Source organism: Ambystoma mexicanum, chromosome 3q (genome assembly GCF_040938575.1).
Source record: "Ambystoma mexicanum isolate Mex_15411 chromosome 3q, UKY_AmexF1_1, whole genome shotgun sequence".
Classification (NCBI taxonomy): domain Eukaryota; kingdom Metazoa; phylum Chordata; class Amphibia; order Caudata; family Ambystomatidae; genus Ambystoma; species Ambystoma mexicanum.
Window position 1 is genome coordinate 253,928,647 of NC_090926.1, and position 23,723 is coordinate 253,952,369.

General features: G+C 48.9%; 1 protein-coding gene across 4 annotated transcripts in view; it reads left to right on the plus strand.

Moving 5' to 3' along the window:
* BAZ2A (bromodomain adjacent to zinc finger domain 2A) overlaps nucleotides 1–23,723 on the plus strand; it is a 2,136,751-nt gene that overhangs the window by 1,802,811 nt on the left and 310,217 nt on the right. For all 4 annotated transcript variants that reach the window (XM_069653682.1, XM_069653683.1, XM_069653685.1 and 1 more), the window contains 2 exons: nucleotides 4,850–5,005; nucleotides 10,277–10,437. In XM_069653682.1, the coding sequence (XP_069509783.1) occupies nucleotides 4,850–5,005; nucleotides 10,277–10,437 (317 nt within the window). The remainder of the gene's footprint in view (nucleotides 1–4,849; nucleotides 5,006–10,276; nucleotides 10,438–23,723) is intronic.

A 23,723-nucleotide genomic window follows, 5' to 3' on the forward strand; every position in this document is an offset into this window, starting at 1 on the left:
CGTCCCCGTGGATACCAGGTGAGCGTAACAGTAACACCCTTTCCATATTGACTTTTGAACAGCGACCATGAAGCTTTCTTCAGCTTCATGTAGCCTACATTGGAAGCTGTTATGTACGGTGTGCCCCTCGTAAGGGCTCAAAGGGGGTTCTGGCTGCACTCTCGATAAGCCTGTTAATGTTTGATTTGGTTTTCTCATGCAATGGCGGCAGGGGGTTTAGGCGACAGGTGCTTCTAGTTGGGGGGGAAGTATGGGGTGGGAGACGTTGGATTGGGTTGTGAGGGAGAGTGGTAGGGATAGGTTGGACTAAGTTCTTTTGTAGTCTGTTGTAATGGTTGGTTTACCTGCAAGGATTTCAGGACGGGACAGGATTTCTGTGTTTTCTTAGACCCTGGTGAGGGGATTGGGTTCTCTTCCTGTGTAATACTTTTCCTACATGACCATCATGCTTGGCTCTAGATCACTCTCCTTTTTGACCTGGAACGTGAATGGGTTGGGGTCGTGTGTCAAGAGACGACTGATGTTACTGGTACATTTCCGTCTCCCATTCTGACTGTGACACAGGACCCCCGTGGCTGCTTTGTCTTGTTAAGGGGGAAGTTGTGGGGAGAGGTCTGTGGTATAGTGTGTGTATACACCCCTCCGTCCCTGGGTCTGACTGCCAAAACAGCTGAGTACTTTTATGTGAATAAACCGGGGATACTGTGGGAGGGCTAGAAGGCAGTGCTCCGGGGTGAGATGATTTCTCTGGTAACGGAACCACAGGCAGGCGGTCCGGGAGGCAGAGGACCTCGAGATTGCAGCGGAGGAGGAATACCTGGAGGCAGGAACCCCGGACAAGCGGGAGGCTCTCATTAGTGCCCAATACCGGCTCAAAAACATTGCTCTACATAGCGCCAGGCAGTGGATATTGCAGAAGTGTTTGTCACTTATTATGAGGAACTCTATATCTCCAGGCAGGCCCTAGGCTCATCACTGGGCTTCCCTTTTCTGGGTGGCGTTCCCTGCCATGACTGACCCCTGCACAGAGGTCTGACCTTGAGGCAGAAATTACGAGGGAAGAAATGTCTGCAGCCATCTCGCACCTTCAGTCTGGGAAAGCCCCCAAGCCGAATGGTTTCCCGATTGAGGTCTGGAAGAGGCTTGGAGATCTAACATCCCAGCACATGCATTAACTCTTCACCCATTCGAAGACAAATAGGCTCCTCGCTCCGGACATTCAGAGGGCCTGTATTGTTGTCATACCCAAGGCAGGCAACCTGCCCGAGTCCTGTGCATCCTACAGGCCAATTTCCCTGATTAATGGCGATGTGAAGATTCTGGCGCAAGTGTTGGTGGACCGCTTGGGTAGGGTGGTGACTCCCCCGGTCCCTCCAGACCAGTGTGGTTTTATGTCTGGCAAATCCACCCGCATGAACATCCGAAGTTTGTGGATGGCCATATCTCGGGCATCTAAACTTCCGTATCCATTAGCTCCGCTTTTGGTAGAGTTTGGGAAGGCTTTTGACTCCATGGAGTGTTGGTTTCGCTGGGAAGTGATGACTCACATGGGGTTTGGGGCGAATTTCCTGAGCTTGGTTCGCCTGTTGTATGCATCACCGATTGTGGAAGTTTGGGTGAATGGACTGCCCTCCTGGACCCTCACCCTGGAGAGTGGGACGAGGTACGGCTGCCCCCGCTCACCTTTGTTATTCATGTTGGCAATTGATCCTTTGGGGATTCATCTGCAGGCGGATCCACCTGGTCAGGGTTCCTCTGGCAGGATGAGTAGAGGGACAGAGGTTCACTTTACGTGGATAACCGAGTGTTGCTTGCTGCTGGGTCACACATATGCTGCAGGAATTTCAGGAGGTTAGTGGGCTACGGGTGAATTTGGGGAAATCTATCTTTTTCCCGCTTCAAGGCACAGACAAGGCCATCCCTCAGGATTGCCCATACAAGGTATCGGTTGAGGGGGTTTCAATAACTGGGGGTGCGTATGGGTTCTGACCTTGGGGACTTTGTACGTGCCAATCTTCAGCCTATCCCAAACAGGTTCACCAGGGATGTCACTCATTGGAGAACTCTCCCACTGATGCTAATTACCTAGGCGGCCTTGTTCAAGATGTTAGCTTTGCCACAATATCTGTACGTGCTCCAGAATGGTGCCCTTCAGATCCCCAAAACTCAGTTCGATAGAATTGATGCTAACCTCCGTTCCCTACTCTGTGGGTGGGGGCCAGCCCTTTATCGCCATGGTGACACTCCGGCATTCGGTATGGGAAGGGGGGTATTGTGCTCCCCAACCTGCATAGCTATTACTGGGCGGGCCAGCTGGTGGTTGTAAATGACTGGCTACATGGACGCACATCTTTGCCGCATGTTAGGTCGGCGAGACGGTAGATGTGGGGTTTTCCTCCTATTTGGATTCTTTATACTGGCCCGGAGGGTTGGCCGCTTCCACCCATGATGCAGCACACTATACAGGTGTGGAAAGATGTGCACCGGCATATGGGATGGGGCGAGGGGGGTAATGCAACCCTATGCCAACCGCGTTAGGGCAATAGGCATCTGCCGGAGGTAAATAAGATTGGGCGGCTGAGGGTCTTAGAAAGGTGTGGGGTTTTGCATATAGCAAATGTGGTAAAGGAAGGTTTATTTGTCTCATTTGCCAGCCTGCAAACCATGTTCTGCCTCCCGGGGACAGAAAGATACCACTACTTACAATTAGCACACGCTCTACAGGCCCAGTTTCAGACACTCCAGCAGGTCCGTCCCAATTCCTGCTGGAGGCCAATTTCGTCCTGGAGCACTTAGAGGCCAGGGTTTGTCCACATTATACCAGGTTCTTGCTGCATTTGGGCCCAAAGATTTGACCACTCTTAAGGTTAGGTGGGAAGAGGACGTAAGCCCATTGGAATCTGAGAAATGGTTTGAGACCTTGATGTCCTCTAGGGAAATGGGGATATCCGCAAAATTACGACTGCTAAAACTCAATGATTCATAGGGTGTATTACTCTTGCACTGCATTGTCTAGGTGGGGCTGAGTGTATAGCTCTGTCTTAAATGCGAGGGGATGGAAGGAACGTTTCATATTATCTGGGAATGCCCTCCGGTTTGTTTCTTTTGACAGAAATCTCTTAATAACATTCACTCTGTTTCAAGACTGGTCATTCCTGGGGACCCACGGCTGCTGCTCCTGGGTTTGTGGGGTGAAAAGGCCATGACTAAATATGAGAAGCTAGTTCTGTCGAATGCTATTGGTCTGATGAACCGTCTTATTACATCAATGTGGGGGCTGGCGGATCATCCTGGGCTAAGCCGGTAGGTCATAGAAATAGATAGATGCATGGCCACGGAGAAAAGGATGTACAATGCCCGGGGCTGCCTGTAGAAGTGCACGTAAGTACGGGGAAAGTGGCAACGGGGCATTAATGGGGAAGAATCAGACCCTTGGGTTAGGAATGCAGTGAGCAGTATGGTTAGAATGGAGATTGTTGTGGTGACTAACTCAATGATTATCAGTTTGTGTTAGGTATGCCTGCTGTAATATAGATAGCTGAACACACAGCCTCCAACAAGCTAGGTAGGCTAACTCAATGGGTCACTGTAGCTATGTGTTTGATATGAATGTGGCAATATAGTTGGCTGTACACGTGGTGGATGCTAAACACGAATTCAGTCTAGACAATTGCTAGCCATGCAGTCTAACACAATGGGCCCATCGTGATATTAGCTAGGATTTCAGGCATAACCAGAGTCATATCAAGAGTCAATCTAGCTATGTGTTATAGGGTCCGTAGTATAATGAACTATGCCAATTAACATTGTTGTTTAGGCTAGCACAATAATTCAATATAACTCTGCTAGGTGTTCAGAGACATATATATTACAATCTAGACAGTTGAGAGGTGCATATAAAAACAGAGGAGTCTATATGGCTATGTATTGGGTATGCTGGAGAAAAGTGCAGAGAGTCAGGTCATAGTATGTGCCAGATATATCAGCTGCAGTGTAACTAATCATAGATGTGTGTGGCTAGCATAATGATTCAATCTAGATGTGTGCTAAAGTGTTCAGGCATAGATATCAAGAGCCATACAGATTTACTGCACAAAGTCAGTAGATTCAGACAAGTTATGTGCTCGGAGTGCAGTGTAGAATTTAAACACTGATTCGCGTTACCTGTATGATGGGTTTTCTATGCCCAAAACGGTGGTGGCACTGAGGACAGGCCGGGGCAAAAGGCTAACAGGCGGCACCCTTTGCCACTGCCCGTCGCCTGGCGCCGAGGCAGTTGCTTACCTAGGAGTGTAGTGCTTAAGAGATCGTGAGTGGGAGGGGAAAGGAAAAAGCCAAAAACAAAGAACTAGGCCACAAACACAGTGCAGTCTAGGAGTAGTCCAGAGAAAAAGTGGGCAGTAAATAACAAGAGAATACACAAATATCCTCCCAAAAGAGCACAAAACAGGCCCAAAACGTCTTCCCAGTTGATGAGGCATATATGAAATTGTCTTCTGATATTTAAATGATGCATTTTTTCCTTTGTGTTGGATTATTGCTGTGAAACATCCAATGAAATGTGTTTTAATTCTAGGCTTTTAACTTTGTGTTTATTGGAGGAGAAGTGATGTGGTTATGGTTTCTTTTCCGTTTCTGGTTAACACTTGGCTATTGCAGATTGGTTTTCTGATTCACCGGCATGAAACATTTGGTCATTCCTGTGTGCCTGTATTGTTTACTTGATATCGGTCTCCTTCTAGTCCTTGATGTGGGGTTTCTGACACATATGCTTTCTTAAAGTCTGGCCCCTGTTAATATAGGATGATCTTGTGATTACTAATTTACCATACATTCTATTGCTTTTCAGCAATGCAGTCAGGCTGGTGGTGGATCCGGGACCCAGCAGAATTTGAAGCGGTCCTCAAAGTGCTTCACCCACGAGGAATACGTGAGAAGACGCTGCTCAAGCATCTTGCCAAACACAAGGAATACCTCAAGGAAGTGTGCGTGCGACCCAATAACGGTACATGCTGGCCGTCCCATCAAGTCATAAAATAGTGCTATAAGTCTGTCATGGTGTAAGGGGGCTCTGTTCAGCAACAATCTCATCAGCAGTTAATACTCTAATGGTTTAAGTTGAAATGTATATAATGGGTCACTTGCTGCAAAACACACAAGTCCTTGCTTGGGGCCATATAAAAGCCTGCAGGATTCCTTGTGCATGCTGCTTGTTTTGAAATACAGGTTGCTCTCTTGAGGACACCTTAGTCAATCCTAGGTTATGTCCTGAATTTGTATTTTAGTATGGCCACTTATTGCTGTTTGTAGCAAAATAAAATTAAGTGCAACATATTCATTACTTTGACTTTGTTCCTTAGTTGTTAATTGGTAGTTCTTGGAGTCTTCAAGCACAAAACATAGTCCCCATATATTTAATGGAAACAAATATTGGTCAACTGCTTTTCTGAAGTATGCAACACTGGCGCTGTACTATAGGATGAATACTGGGGAGTCCTTTTTCCTCTCGCCACACACTAACCTGTGAGTCCCAGTTATTGTCCAATAGTTAAATGGGGACATATTTTCAATGGATTTCTTTTCTCCTGCAGATTCCTCATCTGATAGATCTCCTCATACAGCTGTGCTGCTCGGAAACGTTTTCGACAGGGGGGCGTTGTCGACCTTGACTCGATTATCGATCTGTCTTGCTCGGTGCTTGATCATCTGCTCCGGATGTGATGTCAAGCATCGTAAATATACACCACATCATTATGCCCCATACTTCAGTTCCTTTTTTCCGCACACTTGCATGCTGCTTCGGGAACACTCTGTGTTTTTGACTAATCAACTTTTCCCTCATAAATCCTTGATCGCAATGTCCACTCACTGGGTTTAGGGCTTTAAAAAGTGCACAACTGCCATTCCAAAATGTCAGTGACCGACCCACTTGACCTCTGTCTGTCTGTTTGTCTGAGTGCGGATCACGACACAAAGGGGTCTACGTTGTGCTACAAAATGCAGTCTAAATCCATTCATGAGCGGGCCGCCAAACTTGCTGTGGGCGGACCGTCCCCAAAATCTTCTCGAGCGTGATCGCTCGTCCGGTCCTTCGAGGCCGAGACAGAAGGGCCCACCCCCGAAAAGGAGAAGGAAAAACGTTGGCGAAAAGCCAAAAAGTGGTCACACTCAAGGAGCCACTGTTTCTCATTTTCATCACGTACGAAGAATCTACGCCACGGCCATCCACACGAGTCTAGCTTGTCGTTGGAGAAAGGTAAGCCCATGGCTGGGCTGACCACTAGAGAAGGGCGAGAACATTTCAAGAAAGAAATGCTGGAAATGTTGAAAACTCAGGCTGCTGCAGGTGTGGGTGTCCCCATGCCCCCGAATAGTAGGCCACAGCGGCTAAAGTGACACGCCCGACCCCACGCTTGCCAATTTCGTCGACACCATCGGTGTCGGAGAAACCTTCGGGCTTGATGCCGAAAAAGGCACGTAAACCATCGACAGCTGGTCCTTCTCTAGAGCGTTGAGAGGCTGACGTCCCTGGTGTCCATGTATTACCCAAGCCTCACTGGTGCGGACGGCCGTTCCATCTGTATCAAAAGAAAGACATTCAGTGCCAGCTATGGGCCACAGATCTTTCGCTCCGCTCTCCAGGTCGTGATTCTTGGAATCCATACAATCCATTTTCGGTGCCAAGCAGGGCGATGACCAGGGGGACATTGATCCCATGTACACAGGGTTGGGAGGTGTCTTTTTTTCGACGACCAAGCTGACCTGTTGGCATTAGCCCAAGGGTTGCACGACACCAGCGGCCTGGACATGTCTCCAGAGGTCGAATTTTAACAGGGACAACCTTATACGAATACCCATGCTACATTTAGGACCTTGATGGATAGTAGACACCCTAGGTTTGAAGTACTCTTCAGCACCTGTTCAGGTCTGCGAGCTGATGGACATCTTGGATGAAGGTCCTGTAACTGAGCATAACATGCCACTTAATTTGGCAATTGCAGACCCCCTAGCCTCCTTGTGGCAACATCCCAGCTCCATTCCCCCAGTCATCTCTCACTTCACTGGGAAGTACAGGCCGGCAAGAGGAGATCCATCTTTCCTGGCTTCTCACCCTTCTCAGGAAGGGCTTGTTGTGCAGGCAGCCACAATCACCACCAGACCTGAGGCATCCACTTCAAATCTGCCTCCAGACAGAGAGGGTAAAAGGTTGGACGCAATGGCCAAGAAGGTCTTTACTTCGGGCAGCATGGCATTAAAAGCCACCAATGTGGCCCTGTGGATTTGCGAAATACTCATTTGGTATATGTAAAGCCGTAGCTCAGGCAACACAGTACATCTCCGAGGGTGAAATCCGGGATGGGTTTACACGGCTGGTGGAAGATGGGAAGGAGGTAGCCAAGCAGTCGTTGCAGACTGGCTAAACATCTGCTTTCTCACTGAGCATCCAGAATAGGCTACTGGACATGCCTTTCGAGGGAGAGTTTCTTGTTGGCCAGAAGGCTGATGGCTCTCTGGAAAAGTTCAAAGAGTCTAAAATAGCTGCAAAATCGCTGGGTGCAGCTGCACAGCCGGCCAACCCTGCCTTCAGCTTTGCCTCTAGGGGCAGAGGCTACATGTGCTATGTGCCTTACGGCAGGAAAGTGCAGCTCCCACGGGCCAGGCAGAGGCGTTACTCATGTCCCGGAAGGGGCAGAGAGGCTTCTTAAGAAAAACCACAGACAGACCCCACCACCTCCAATCTAACCAGGTCAGGAGCGCTTGGAAGAACTGCAAGCCCTGTTGTCGAAGGGTGCAGTGGAAGAGATACCTCCCTGGTGGACCGTCCGTGGCAATCCTGTGGCGGGAGAACCCTTCTGGCCCCTTGGCCTCAGGCCTGAGTGGTCACGGATGCATCTCTGAAGGGTTAAGGTGCACACTGTGAGGACTTGCAGTTGAGCGGCCTTTGATCAGCAATGGAAGCCAGGTGGAATATCAACAGGCTGGAGTTGCAAGCCTGAGGGCTTTTGCACCATATCTCTAGGGTAGCATGTCCTGATTCTGACGGACAACACAGTGGCAATGCACTACCTGAACAAGCAAGGTGGGGTGCGCTCCCTCCCCATTTGCAGAGGCGCGATGCAGCTGGGGTTCTGGTTGCTGGAGAACCGGATCTTGGTCTCAGCAGTTCATCTGGCGGGGACAGAGAACAGTTTGGTGGATTCTCTGAGCAGGCAGAGCACGGTCTCACACGAGTGGGGAAAGTGTGCCAAGAAGTCCTGGAGGAGGTCTCTTGTTGTTGGTGTACCTCAGTAGTGGATCTGTTTGCCACGGAGTCCAACAGGAAGTCCAGGCAGTTTTGCTTGCGCAAATTCCCAGCGAACGGTGCACTGGGGGACACGTTCATTTTGGATATTGTACCATCCCTCTCATCTATGCCTCCCCCCTGCACCCCCACCCCCCAATTCCTGCATTTCTTGGATTCTCAGGAGGTTGAAGAGGTTTGCAGTGACTGTGATCTTAATCGCCCTGGACTAGGCGAGGAGAACATGGCACCCTGATCACTTGGATCTGTCCATCTCACTGGTTGCCTCAGCACCCAGATCTCCCGACCCACAGAGTCCCTCAACCTACATGCATGGCTCTTGAGAGGTTGAGGTATGAGGACTAGGACCTCTCAGAGGAGGTACTTGAGGTGTTGCTGGCTGCCCGCAGACCGTCTACAAGAGTTCTTTGCATGCAGGTGGAGAAGATTTGAGGCGTGTTGCAGGAAATGTGAGATCGACCCATCTCTTGCCCCACCACTACAGTGATGGAGTTCCTCCTCAGCAGGCCTTCAGGTTACTACAGTAAAAGGATACTTGGCGGCCTTGTCTGTGTTGGAAAGGTCCCTGGATAAAGGTTCTTTCTTTGCGATCCCATTTATGGCCCATTTCCTGAAGGGCCTTATGAATAGGTTTCCACTAACTTGCTTTGTTGTCCCATATTGGGATCTTAATCTGGTTCTGACATTCTTGATGGCGGCTCCGATTGAGCCCATGCATTTTTTTGGGAAAATGTTTCCCTTAAAGTCAGGCCTGGCTTTGTCCTGAAAGTGCTTTCTGAGTTCCATCTTTCTCTCCATAGATTTACCTGTCTTCTATCTTCCTCCACACCTCTCTAAGGAGGAAGAGCGGTTCCACCATTTCGATCCCAAAAGAGCCTTGAGCTTTTATGTCGCTAGGACTTTTGAGTTGCAAAAATCTGACCAGCTGTTTCATGGCCCATTCATTATCCTGCAAGGGCCTGACTGTAACTAAGCAGACCGTCTTGTTGGATTATATTTTGCATCGCAGAATGTTACCAGTCTGTAAGCAGGGCACACTCGACGAGAGGGTCCATCCTTGCACACGTTTTACAGGCACTATTGTCTGGATCTGGATGTTTCCCGTGGGGCTGATGCACGGTTTCGTAAGGCAGTTCTGCAGCATCTGCTAATGAAGCACTTTCTGCCCGCCTCTGTCGTCCTAACTTCTTGGGGAGTCTGTCAGATGAGGAATCTGTGGGAGAAAAGCAATCCATGGAAGGAGAAATTACTTACTGTAATTTTCTCTCTATGGATTCTTCTCCTGCAGATTCCTCATTGCTCCTCCCATCCATCCCCTCTCAGAAAGTTCTTACGGCTTGGCACATCTGTCTTAGCGAAGCGATGCCTGGTGATGGCTCTGAGGAGACCGCTTCTATCTGGCTAGTCGCTTGTTTTTTTGTTTTAAATGAATAAATAATCTTTCCATTTTCTAATTCTGCGAGGTCTCCTCGTTGGGATGTTTCCCATTGTTAAGTTTTTTACAGGCTGGTTAGCCTTGCTTCCATCGTTTTCCTCTGCAGTGTTCAAGCACAGGGAAAAAGGGAGGAACTGCAGTATGGGGCATGGTGAAATGGTACATATACGACACCTGATGTCACGTCCGGAGCCGCCGATCGAGCACCGAGCAAGACAGATCGACAGCCGAATCGAGGTCCACTATGCCATCTGTCAAAAAGGTTTCCAAGCAGCAGAGCTGGGTGAGGAGATCTATCAGACGAGGAATCTGTGGGAGAAGAATCCATAGAAAGAAACATTGGGAACTCAACACAATTATGCAAGAATGTGATGACTGTCCTTATCTGCTGTTGACACAGAAAACATAGGGGTTCTCTTATTTACCATATAATGATAGAACATGCATTAGTGAAGTGCACCTAACATTTGTTTCCAGAATTGACCAGAGGAATTTAAGTTTTTGTCTTGCTAACGGTTGTCTGTACATCTCGCCCTTAGATCCTATCTTTCAATTGAGGCCTGACGCAGGTCACAATATGTGTCCATATGCACGGGAGAAGTGGTCAACTGTGGAACGGGCTTTGGAAGTGGACTTATCGATTCTTCAGTGGGTGGAGGAGCTGGAGCAGAGGGTGGTCTACTCCGATCTACAGCTACGGGTATGTACTGTGTTGATGCCAGAGCAGGCTCAGGCCTTGTCTGTTCTGAGCTGTGGGTTTGGCTTGTGGCTGGCCAGCTCCACACTGCAAGAGACTTTTGTAGTCCGTTTTTTGTTTTGGTATTTTGCATAGTTTTAACATGCTGCCTTCTCCCTGCTTCCGAGTGCTCTGAGGCACTGCAGCATGCTGCAGTGCAAGAACATGGCAAGGTTCAGATAGCCGCTGCAAAGAGAGTGAGAATCCCTATACAGCTGCTGTTTTGGGGCATGTGCCCCTCAGAGGGACGAAGATAAAGGACCGATTACCTTCAGTTCCCTTGAAGAACCTGCTATGTATATCAAATAGCTATTAATAAACTAGCTTCATGCTCTTTATCCTTATTAATTGGTCTGGAATTACTTGCACCGCAGGCAGGCCTGGGAAATTCATTCAAAAGAAATTCTGTCTCTATGAATTTTGAAATATCATCTGTGCATGCCCCATGCCTCTGCATACTTGCTGCCCCCCCTACATAAGTGCACCACAAGCTGCCAGGCAGTCTTGTTTTTTCTTATATTTAGGTCAGAGAAGCAAATCTCAGCTGTATCCTTCCTTTTCACAAGCGAGGTACCTTTATCCATACACTCGTTTGCTTCTTTGAAAAGGTGGAACTACGCTTCATTCTTTAATTGGACAATCAATGTTTACATCAAGTTTTGTCTCCTTTCGCAATGCCCTTGCCAATCTGGTCCGAGATTGCAATGGTGTTCTGAGCACTTCCTGTCCTCTGTCGAGCTTGATTTCCTTGGAAACTGTTATCCTGCGTTTTCCTTGCCAAGATGGTGCTGGGATTGAGAACTTGTCTTCACTCAGTGTCCTTGAGGGCTCTGGTACCACAGGCAATCATATATTTCCTTGCTGGTCATATGCCTCTGGATTTATGTAAGGGGAGTTGGATTGGTGGGCATGTTGCAGAAACTAGCCCTGTCTTTGAGTGAGGGTTGAAACCCACACTCTGGGACCTTCCACTCCTGATTAGGAAAGTCTTATACAAGAATGCAGGAATCAACCCAAGATCCAGGTTTCTGCTGTACCTGTGAACCTGTTTAAGATACTCTTATGGCATAGCAGAAGGGTCAGCTTGCTTCGGCTGAAAGCTGTTGAAGCACAGAGTGTCCTGAGGTTGATTGGCAGTTCGGAGTGTCAAATCTTCCAAACCTCTGTACATTGCTACAGCAAGGCCATCACATGAAAAGGTTGAGCCTTCCCCCAAATCACATGACATGACAGGATAATAGATTGTATATCACTATGATGATACATAGTTTCACTATGAACATGTCCTCTTTATCACTGTAATGAAATAAATGTGTGCACACCTGGTTAAAATCGTTAAGCTGTCAAAGGAAAACATTAAGCATAAAACTCAATCAACAGGTGTCTCATTAATCACATAGACATTGGCAATGTACATCTGATGCAACATTTACTTTGGCTTTTGGGTTTGTGGGCATCCCACTGATCCCAAAATCTCAAATGTTTCAAGGGACAGACCCTAGACCATGTCGATGCCGGCAGTTGAGCATTCTTTTGTCTCCCTTTTGATCAGTGTTCTTCGACTCCATGAGGTTGATTTATGATGACGAGGGGGATCAGATCCCTTGGGCTTAGAGCCAATGAGTGGCGGAGTTGGAGGAAATGATTTTTTTCAGACAATGCAGATTTGCTGGCCCTGGCTGAAGGTCTGCTCAAGGCAACTGCACTTGACACCTCTCCTGACCCCTATTTGCAACAGGTATCCCCCCTATGGTCACCCCACCAGTGTCCAGCACAGGAAAACTGTAGAAATGATGGTGTTTCTTGCCGCCACAGTGAGCTCTAGACTGGCCACATCCACCTCCAACCATCTTACAGACAGGGAGTGCAAGAAAAGTATGCCCTGGTCAAGAAAATCTTTGCATGGGCCTGACGACAGTCAGTGCCTCCTACGTCTTTGCTGAATACTCCCACAGGCTGTGGAGGATTAAAGCGGAATCCGTGGATCACCTCCCAGCTGGAGAGGTGAGGGATGTTTTTTTTTATCCGATTGATGATAGCAAGGAGGTGGCGGGGGGCAGGCCTGGACAATGCAGATTGCACAGGCCGTGCCATGGGAACATTCACAGTATTGTGGAGGTCTGCTTACCGCCACAGTTCAGGGTTCTTTCCTAGCGTCCAAGCCAAGCTCCTGGACATAGCATTTGATGGTGAGCACCTGTTCGGCCTGACAACTGATGAGTCTCTGGAGAAATGTAAGGACTCCAAGTTAGCTGCTAAGTCCCTGGGCTTAGCTCTGCAATAGCCAGCCAAGCAATCCTTCAGCTTCTCCTCTAGAGGTAGAGGTAACGGGTGGTATGTCCCGTATGGAAGGAAGGCACAGCTCCCCCAAGCCAGGCAAGGCTAGAGGTGTTCCTCACATCCCGGATGCCCCAAGAGGCGAGGGGTCTCTTGGGGCCAGCAGACTGCAGGAGCGACGGCGCCGGCTGAGCCAACTTGAGTTCTCCCCACATGTTCCCAAGGGTTGGAGGCAGTCTCTCTGAGCATTGAGACAAGTTGAAGGAGGTTACTTCCAACACCTGGGCCTTTTAGCTAGTCAGATAGTTACTGTCTGCCCTTTCAAAAAATAAGACCCCCAGACAGACCAATCTTGCCACCCACACCACTCCTGACCAACCGGAACAGGAGCTTCAGGAAGAACTGAGAGCCCTGTTATTAAAGGGTTCGGTGGTAGAGATGCCACCCAAGGCGAGAGGATCTGGCTGGTATTCTCGATACTTTGTGGTACGCAAGAAAGGAGGACAACTCCATCCCATCCTGGACATCAGTGCTTTGAACAAGCGCCTGAGGAAGGACATGTTCATGATGGTGACATTAAAATAAATTCTCCGTGCTCTACGGCTCCAGGACTGGTTGGTGTTGCTGGGCGTTCAGGGTGATATTTCCATGTGCCGATCATTCTGAAGCACACACGATTGTCATGACCCTTGGCCCTGGCCCTCACTGGCCAAGTCAGCCTTCTAGTTAGGGCCAGGTCAAAGACCATAAAACCACATCCAAGACTCTCTTGGAGTCAGTCCATAACCACAATGAAGACCAACATTAGAATGGGACTATTTAACTTGGGGTTGGGGGGTGTTCAGCCAACATGGAGGCACACATATAGCTCAGTTACAAGGAACTGAGCTATGCGGTCTAGTCTTTTGGGTGTGGCAGACCTGGGACTACTTTACCTGGAGACTACTTTGGGTGTGGCAGGCCTGGGACTATTTTACCAGGACTACTTTACCTGAGACTATTTAAACCACACCCAAACAGCAGAACATGTTTTGCGTTATTCTGCTGTGGGCCGCGTAACGCACACGGTGTCCAGTTCTTTGATGCCAGTTTACCTGAAACCAAGGACCTGCAGAGAGAGAAAGAACACTACGAAACTTACCTGAACAGTATCTTCAATCCATCGCTGACTTCAGTTCCACTCACCTGAAGGTACGGACTCCATCATCCGGCACCGCATGCATCCTGGAATACCATAACCAGGAAAGAGAAGAAAGAAAGACAGCATTAGTAAGCGTTTACTCACGTTTCCTCCCGAATGAAGAAAGCCACACAATTCTTACCTGGGTAGTCATCTCCTGGTCCGTATCATTGCTGGAACATTACAGCGCTCGGCGAGGAACATCACAACCTGCAAGGAGAGAAAAGACACGGGTTAGCAATATAAAAAGCAAAACAATGCCGCGCATCGTGCATTACTCACCGGACAGCATCACGCACACCGCGCTTTCAGCTACCGGCCCATGCTCATCTTCAAACTGCATGACAACACCAAATTACCTTTCCATACCTAAAAGGAAAGAAGCAAGACATTATTATTCGAACTAAGAGGCACATAAGAACTGCATATAAAGACTGTAAAGCAGCAAACCTACGGAGTCGCAGCTGGCCTGGATTCCCACAGGGGGGCTTGCACCAGAGAAGTAACTTGGTCACTGCTCGCCCCCCACATCTACGCGCCCCTGCCACGAGAAGCAGGATGGAGAATCCACCTCTTACACTATTATGGTGAGGAGAAGGCCCAAGGGGGAGGAAGGAGTTGAGGCCAAAGGAGGTGGGAAAACATAAAGACAATCTGGTATTGAATCCAGCTCTCCTATATTGCCAACCCATCTTTAACCAGAGGCCTTACCAAGGGACCGGGAGAGGGTTCAAGAGTGCAAATCATCCAACTAGGGCTGGGTGGCGTCCCCGTGGATACCAGGTGAGTGTAACACGATTCAGTGCTCCATTTTGGCTTAATTAACTTCTATTCCCTGGGTTTTCACTAGCCTAATTGCAGTGGTGGCGGCACACCTGAGGAGATCGGGTGTCCACGTGTTTCCTTGCCTGGATGACTGGCTGATCTTAAAGCCTCCGGAGCAGGTATTGACGCAGCTCAAGGAAACCTGTTCATTGCTTCAGTCTGGGCTTCTCCCTGAACTTCCAGAAGTCCCATGTCACACCAACTCAGAAGCTCCAGTTCATTGGGGCAGTCCTGAACGCCCAGGCCTGGAAGGCTTTCCCTTCCTGGGAGAGAATCACCAGTGTCCGAAAGATGGTCTATCTTTTCCTGAAACACAACAGCTTACCCCTGCGGTTCCGTTCCTCAGCCTCTTAGGCCTCATGGCTTCCTGCATCTTTCTGGTGCCAGAAGCCAGCCTATGGATGCAATCCTGCCACTGGCTTTTGCGGGATCAGTGATCCCAGTCCTTCAGCACCATGATGGACATCCTCCTGGAGTTGAAGTTGGTTGCAAACGACCTCTCCGTGCTCCAGTATGGAGAGCATGTTGGTGGGGTAACCTTTTTGGATGTGGTGGCCGCAGGCCTTGGTGTCACCTATGCGTCCCTGAAGGGATGGGGTGCTCACTGTGGGTATCAGCAGGTGAACGGCCTTTGGTCTCCAGTGGAACGCCAATGGCACATCAACAGGTTGGTGTTGCGAGCAATCGGATCTAGTCCTGATGGCTTTTGCACCTTCCCCGAGGGGGAAACAGTTCCCGATTCTGACAGACAACACAGCGGCCATGCATTACCTCAACAAGCAAGGGTGTCTGCGGTTCCTGCCCCTTTGCAGGGAGGCCTTGCAACTGTGGTTCTAGTTGATGGAGAATGGGATCTAGCAGGAGCAGAAACGTGCTGGACGGACGCTCTGAGCAGCCAGACCACTGTCTCACACGAGTGGGACAGGATGTCCTGGAGGAGAACTTCGCTCTGTGGGGTACACCGATAGTGGATCTGTTTGCCACAAGTGTCAGCGCAATTTGCACGCAGTTCTGCTTGGTGTAATTCCCAGTGAGGGGTGCACTAGGGGACGCGTTCCTTGTGGAGTAGGTCTTCCATCTCCACTATGCATTTACACTGACACCTGTCATCCCACAGGTTCTCAGGAGGTTGAGGAAGTTCCAGGCCACCATATTGTTGATTGCGCCATATTGAGCGAAGAGAACTTGGTAATCTGATCTCCTGGAAAAGCCCATCTGCCCACTTCCCAAGAAGCATATTTTTTGATACCAGTCTAAAGGTCGGGTGCATCCCTCAACCTACATGTGTAGTATTAGGAAAGATTCCCATTTATGTGTAATTTTCCCTCCACTTGTGTACCCCCTAACTTGATGCTGTTGTCTGACAAGCCTATCCTGACTTTTGCCAGTGGAGCACAGCCTTCTGCTGCACTCCGCTGGGTTTTAGCTCACTTTATGAGGAAACTGGCATGCCCTTAAAGACAAGTCAGTACTGAGAGACTTTGTTTCCCTTAGTCCTTTCCTATGTTGCAACTTTTCTGCAACATGTTAGAAGTGCACAAAGTACCTTCGAGTACAGTGCACTTGGGTCTTCCTTTTCTTTCCAAAGGCCCTAGACTCCCTGAAAGGATTTTTTGGTAGATGTGCCTTGTACAGGGCTGGTGGCAGCTTATCTTTTTGCATATTTTTAACCCTTTCTTGCCATGCTGTGTTACCGCAGTTGGCACAGGAAGGTGGGCTGGCTACAAAATGACCATGACATGAGGTTCTTTCTCCTGTCCTTTGGCCTTGTCCCTTTGCCTTCCCCAGGTCGAGCAGACATTGGTCAGTACTTATTTGGTCATGCATTCTCCCGTGGAACGTCAAGCTTTCGCGGGCTTCTGCATGCTTTGTGTGTATGCCTCCAGGATGTGGGCTGACTGTCTAGTTCCAATACACATCCTGGGTGCCAGAGTCTGATGTGCTGGAAATGACTGGGACCACTGTGGTCCGTGATTGGTCCACATCTGGTGTGCCTGTATGTGAGCAGATCTCCTATTGGGTCCTCTTGGTTTTGGCGCGAAGGAGATACTGGATAAGAGAAGGCTCCAAACACCCATACCAGGTCGATCTCTAGAGTTGTCACTGAACCTAGGATAGGATCCAAATATCCTGAAACTAAGAAGAAGAGTCGAGGAACCTCTGGTGACCTGCTTGAAGGTTTGGTACACTGAGCCCACTGTTGTCCCACAGGACCCCTCTGCATCTGATCGAACTAGAGGTTCTGCAAAGGCGATCTGACCCATTTGAATAGCCGGAACAACTATTCACAACACGGTCATCTTAACCTGCAAGCGAGGCTCTTCGGAAGTGTTCCTGGGCCAACCAGTGAATTGACCAGCTTGTGCAGGATCTTTGCTCTGAAACCGCTGTTTCGAGTTGTCACTTGAAACTTGGTAGGAGAGTACGCCTGAACCTGAGTGCACGCGGTCACCATGTCGTCCAGCCGTGGTGATGAACTTCGCAGTTGCCTGGCTGCAGTACCCCTCGGTGCCCTGAATCCTGCTGAATTGAAATTGGCCTGATCCCTTCATCAGGAGCGGAGAAATCTCCACTGTCCTGCCACAGAATCATAACTGCAGAGCCGCACAATTGCGGCATTTGAACCTGCAACCTTAGTGGACTCGACTGCCGAAGTTTATTCTGGAGTGCGCCTGGGGTCGGTGAGTACTTGCAGCCCTTACAGGTGGCCCCTAGCGCATCCATCCAATTGTACGCACAAGTATCCCCTGTGGGCCACACACACCTTTCCACAGGTAGCCTGTGCTACTGTCTTATTACCAACTCCTGGAACCTGTTCTGCACTCTTGGGGAGACCCTCCTTCAATAGTTTGAACCTATTCTTCACCGCCTCACCCACCTTCCTAAGTCACAGCAGGCACTGCAAGAGGCCCCATTTACGCTCTACCACACCATCGCTTGCACCTGCATCCGAAAGTACTTTTGAGCGCCAGGCTCCACTCTTCGTAGGGACTGTAACTGCCTCTTAGAGATTGATTGATGAAGCACTGCCTAAAGTCTATTTGCACTATTTGCTCCCTTTCTACATAGGTTGTTGCCCATTCTGTGCACTATTCCTTTAGGCCACTTGGTAACTGTATTTCTGAGGCGTGTGGAATCTGCTTAGATCACATGCTATGCATACACCGACATCTAGTGGAAGCTGCAGAGTATTAGTTGTTTTCGAAACTCGAAAAGGGACGTCGGCAGTAATACTATCCCTAGTGTGATGTCCACTGTACCCATGGTCCTCCATGCGTCGAGGTCCCTCAGATTGTTTTTTTCCGCCATCGTCGGACGCTATAACGAGTTCCGTTTCGGCTAACTTCATTAATTAATGACCTTATTAGAGCTAGTTATTCTTCTGTCCTTTATATTGCCGACCTTCGATGATCATCTTTGACAGTAGTGCTAAGGAGAAACGTCATCGGACAAAGAATTTGACTTGACGACACCTTGGAAGGCCACACCGCGCCTTGGCCCAGACAGTAGGGTGAGCGGGGATGGACATTTCTTAGGCCACTAAGAGAATGCATATTCCCCTATTCCGGCTCCATTTTCGCCTAGCTGCCCTTCCATCCAATTATGGAAAATACACCATTTCATTTTTTCCCCGATTGCAACTAAAAGTTCCCCTGAAAAGACGAGCACCGGGTGTGCAACCTCTGTCAACTCCTTGCATTTCAAGATAGAAAACCAGCACTACCTATTCAAGGTGCTACCCTTTGGAATAGCATCCGCTCCAAGGGTATTCACCAAGGTACTGGCGGCGGTGGCGGTGCACCTGCGCAGGGAGGTAATCCCAGTGTACTTGGCCGACTGGCTGATTACATGGGAGTCTCCCCAAATGTGCAGGCAAAATACACAAAAAACAATTAACCTTCTTTTCCAATTGGTTTTCTCAATAAAAAAGAAAAAATCAAGCCTTGTACCAAACAAGACCAAACAGTTCCTAGGAGCTGTCATAAACACAGAAGAAGGGCTAGTCTTTCCATCAAAGGAAAGAATCCAAAACATGCTACTGTAAATACCTCGGTATCAAGCCGGTCACCAGATAAGCGTACGCAAAGCTATGCGTTGGATTGGCATGATGGCATCTTGCATTTACCTGGTCCCACACGCACATTTGCACATGAGCCCGATGCAGCAGTGGTTGGCAACAGTGGCCTCAGGCAAGCAGTCAGTGGGACGATCTAGTGGTTGTTTCGCCAACACTAGTACAAGCCCTTAGCTGGTGGACAAAGGAGAATCTGTTAAAGCGAAAACCCTCCACAATCCGGCAGTGCAAGCGGTAGTTACAACAGACGCGTCACTCTCCGGGTGGGGTTGCACACAGTGGCGTAACACAAAATGTGGGGGCCCCCTTGTGAGCCATACTGCGGGGGCCCCCCAACTCGGCAACAAATCACAGGTCGCGCCACACTCTGGGCCGGCCTAGATTGTCACGCTTATGAAAAATGCATGAACGTGCTGCTCAAGGGGTATGCTGCACACTGAACTAGGAGAAAGATATAAATATGTGTTTTAATGCAATATACAGCACACTTTCTGAGATAAATTGGCTATAAAGCCAGAGTGTTTGCAATTGTTTTGTAGGGTAACACAATCCAATACATGCAAGTCACCAACAGTGCACCGGAACATTAATGCTTTGCTATTAAGAATGCCATGCCACAATGAAAACATGTCCAACTGTCTGCACACACAATGTAGACCAGTGTAAACACGTAATAACATTATAGTAAAGCATGCCAGGCGACATTTAGACATACCTAGACTGGTTGCAGCAAAATGCCAGTCGAAGCAATAACACATCAAGAAGAGAGCACACATTAAAGCATGTGTCTCCGCGGCCTCTAACAACAGTCAAACTCTTTAAAATCTGCAAGGAACTGGTGAATCTTGTTGTGGTCTGTACCTCTCCTGTTCCCTCCCAGACCCTCTGTACAGCTCTGGCCTCTCGCTTCTCTGCTAAATCTCAGGACATCCTGTCCTCTATCTCCTCTTCCTCTCTCAGCCCCTTTTGGCCATCTCTACCTCTCCTCCTCCTTCCTCTTTCTCTCTGACAACACCTGACAAGGTTTCTAGACAAGTCTGATCTATGAAAGTGTCATCCAAACAGGTGCTCCGCTGCTCCTCCAGAACCACCAAAGCCCATATTGACACCCTCGCTCCAGCCTTGGCCGATTTCTGTAATCACTCTTTCGCCACTGCAATGTTCTCCTCTCCCTTTAAGCACTCCCTTGTGCACCACTCCTCAAGAAGCCGTCTGCTGATCCTACCTGCCCGGCAAACTATCGCTCAATCCCCATCAACCCTTTCCTGAGCAAACTCTTGGAAAAGCTTGCCATCTCCCAGCTTACTCTCCACACTGAATCTGTTGGTTGTCTCCATGAACATCAGCCTGGCATCAGAGCTGCCAGAGGCATGCAAACTGCTCTCCTTAACACCTGTGCTGCTCTATAACCTTGATCCCAGCATTCCTTCTGTTCTCATCCTTCATCTTTCCTCTGCTTTCGACAGGGTCAACGTCTCCATCCTGATCAATCCACTCTGTGAGAACCTGCGCATCACGGATCAGACCCTAGAGTGACTGACCTCCTGCCACTTGGACCGCCCCTCTGCTCCCAGGTTCATCTTGGTCCCATTCTCTCCTTCACCTCTCTCTACCTGTGTCATTCCCCAGGGCTCTATCCTCTCACGCTGGTTTTTCAACCTCTACTTGGCCACTTTGGCCTCCCTGATCTCTACCTTCTCCTCTAACTTTCAGTGTTATGCGGATGACTCAGCTTTCCTTCAGGCTCCCTTCAGCCTCCTCTCCTCTCTTGCTCATTCCTGACTGTCTATCCACGATTCAGGATTGGTGCGCTTCTGCCTTAATGCCAGTAAGACGGAGATCCTTATCATTGGGACCCTTGCCTCTGCGTTTCCTCTCTCACTATAGCAGACCGCCTTGGGCCCTCTTCCTTTGCGTTCCTGCGAGGCAAAAAACCTTGGTCTCATCTTCAACGCCACACTCTTTCTCTCCTCACATCTCGGACATCACCAAGAAGTCCCACTACCAGCTGCTCCTCCTCAAAGGGACTCTTCCCTTTATCACTCTCCACCAGAAGCTCACTGTCTCTAGGCTGGACTACTCCAACAGCCACTTTCTCAATCTGTCTTCCTCTAGTCTCCGTCATCTGCAACTAATCCAGAACAGACTGCAAGACTTACCCTTGGCCTCAAACTCTGGGATTGTATTTCTCCAGCCCTGAAATCTCTCCACTGGCTGCAAGGATCAATTTCAAGAACCTTTGCATTGTGCACAAGGCTTTCTGGGGCCAGGGCCCACACTAAATCCAATGTTGTCTTCCAAAATACCTTATTTCTCTATCCCTTCACTCAGCTACCTCCAACTCTCTAAGGTTTAGACATTTCTCCAGGCAGAGAGCGGGGGTAGACCTCTCTCCTCTGCTGGTGCCTCCCTCTGAAATGGCCTCCCTGGCCCTCTCAAACTTGAGGCGGACAACCTGAAGTTTCGGAAGCAGCTCAAAACTTTCCTCTTCTCCACTGCTTTCTCTCTCTCCCCCCCCCCCCCCCCCCTGCTGACCTACCTGTCTGCTGTACCCACTGGCTGCTTGGCTACCCTCAGAGTCCCTCTGAGTCCAGGCTCTTTCTTGATTGGTCACCCTTGAACTGCCTCCGGGCCTACCATGCACTTAAGGGCTGTAACTCTAACCCTGCAGTCCCTTGTTCTCCTTGCACAACCAATAGCCGCTCTGTCCTGGCTGCACTTACTCAGAGCATTGCTGCCCTGTTTTCCCCTCCTCTCTCACTTGCACTTCACACCCTCCCTTTCCCCTTGCACTTCTCGTTCTCGCAATGACACAAGGCCTAGTGAGATTGTTTGTCTTGTCCTCCCTCTATCATCCCTCCCTTGTGTACACTTGTGTACAGGCGCGTTATAAATGACTTGTATCATATCATATGATTTTATCACAGATGCCCAGAAAAATATACAATGCCTCAGTAAGAAATGGCTAAACTGGCAAAACCCAAATGCCAATCTATCCATGTAATTAAAGTTAGCAGGACTGATTTATCAGAAATGTCCAGTTAAAAGAAAGTCATACCAAACTGAGGAATGACTAGACCGGCTGCATCAAAATGCCTCTCTAACCACTAATACCACATATCATGCCTGCTTAGCCTGGACATGGACAACCATTATGATTTATCACACAACCCTCCCCCCCCACACACACACATCCCCTCTCCCTCCCAAACACTACCCCAACCTCCACAATCAGCTCCTTGGCCCAGAATTACCTCCACGTCCCTCTTCCTTGTCCCAGAGCTTACGTATAAGGCTCCTTGTCGCATAGGTAAGTACGGGGATGAGGAACAGTGGGACTAGGAGTGATGAAGATTACAGGTAGCTAAATCAGGCATTACCTCCATGTAACTCTACCTCTTCCCAGTACTTGTGTATGAGGCAGAGTGCCTCACACATAAGTACTGCCTCATACATAAGTACTGGGACGAGGAAGAATAGGGCTAGGAGTAAGCAAGGCATTAAACACAATTAGTAGCGCAACACCATTGAGTTGACTGGGCTTCAGCACTACCCCCCTGACATTTTGGGCTATATTGACTCAACCTGGCAAACCTTTAGAGCAGTTGCCGGACCAAACAGATCTTAAGCGGCACCTGGTTTTTGCTGTTAACAAGAACCAAGCAATTACCAACGTAAAGCATTTCACTGTTAGTACCTGCATTCAAATGCCACATTGTTTAGGCAATTGAAATCGTGATGTGGGTTTAGTACTTGCATGCCAGGGGAGTGATTGGAAGGGTAGAGAGGGAACAGGAGACTTATAGGAGAGAGTTAACTGCTTGTAACATTGAATCTGTACTAGAATAGTCTCATTAAAATGTGTAAATAGTTTGGATGCGCCCACACAAATAAGTTTCCCCCTCCACACCGCCTGTGAAGTTAGCACCTCTCCCAACATTTGAAGGGTTAGCCCCCCAAAATGAAGGTTTTGTTGTGCCCCTGTACACAAGCACACACACCATTCACCATATACACACCCAGTCATCCATACATTTAAGTGTGCACCCTTTCACCATATACTCACACAGGCAGCCAGCTATACATTTGAGTGTGCACCCTTTCACCATAGACTCCCACACACACACACACACACACGTCATGGAGTTGAGGGGAGCCCTATTACTTCAAAAAGAAATTTGGGCTCATTATGGGTCCAGCGGTAACCGTGCCGGTGCTACCGACGGGTTGCCGCCGGACCCGTAAAAAATTACTAGCGCCTGACTTCCCGGTGCCACCGTGCTATTTCAATCCCGGCGGCCGGGAAATCAGGTGCCAGTAATTTCGTTAATCCCCAGACTCCACGGGAATGGGGACACGGAAGCACCGGCACTGTTAACAGTGCCGGTGCTTCCGTGAAGGGTCTGCCTACCGTGGCTGCTGTGCCTGGCAGGGTCAGACCTGTCGGGCACAGCAGCCCTGCCAGGCAGACCTGTAATATGCCAGTCTGGAAACAACAGTGCCTGTAAGTTTACCAGCACCGTTGTTTCCAGATCGGCATGGTCAGAATGAGCCCCATTGTTCCTTTTTTTAAGTCACTATAACTTCATTAAGAAATTATTTCATTAAGGACCGAACCATAACCGAAATAATTTCTTCATGATGGCTGAGTGACTTCAAAAACAAACTATTTCTTTTTGAAGGCATAGGGCTCCCCCCCACCCCATGACATAGAGGCCTCCAGCCTAGGGTCTTCCATGTCATGGGGTAGGGGGGCCCTCGGACTTCAAAAATAAAGTTTCTATTTGTAGTCACTCTTTGATGATTTCTGTTACAGAAATTTTCTTTGTGAATGCAGAGTGAATTTCAAAAGAAACTTTTTTTTTTTTTTTTTTGCAAAAAATGTTTTTTTTA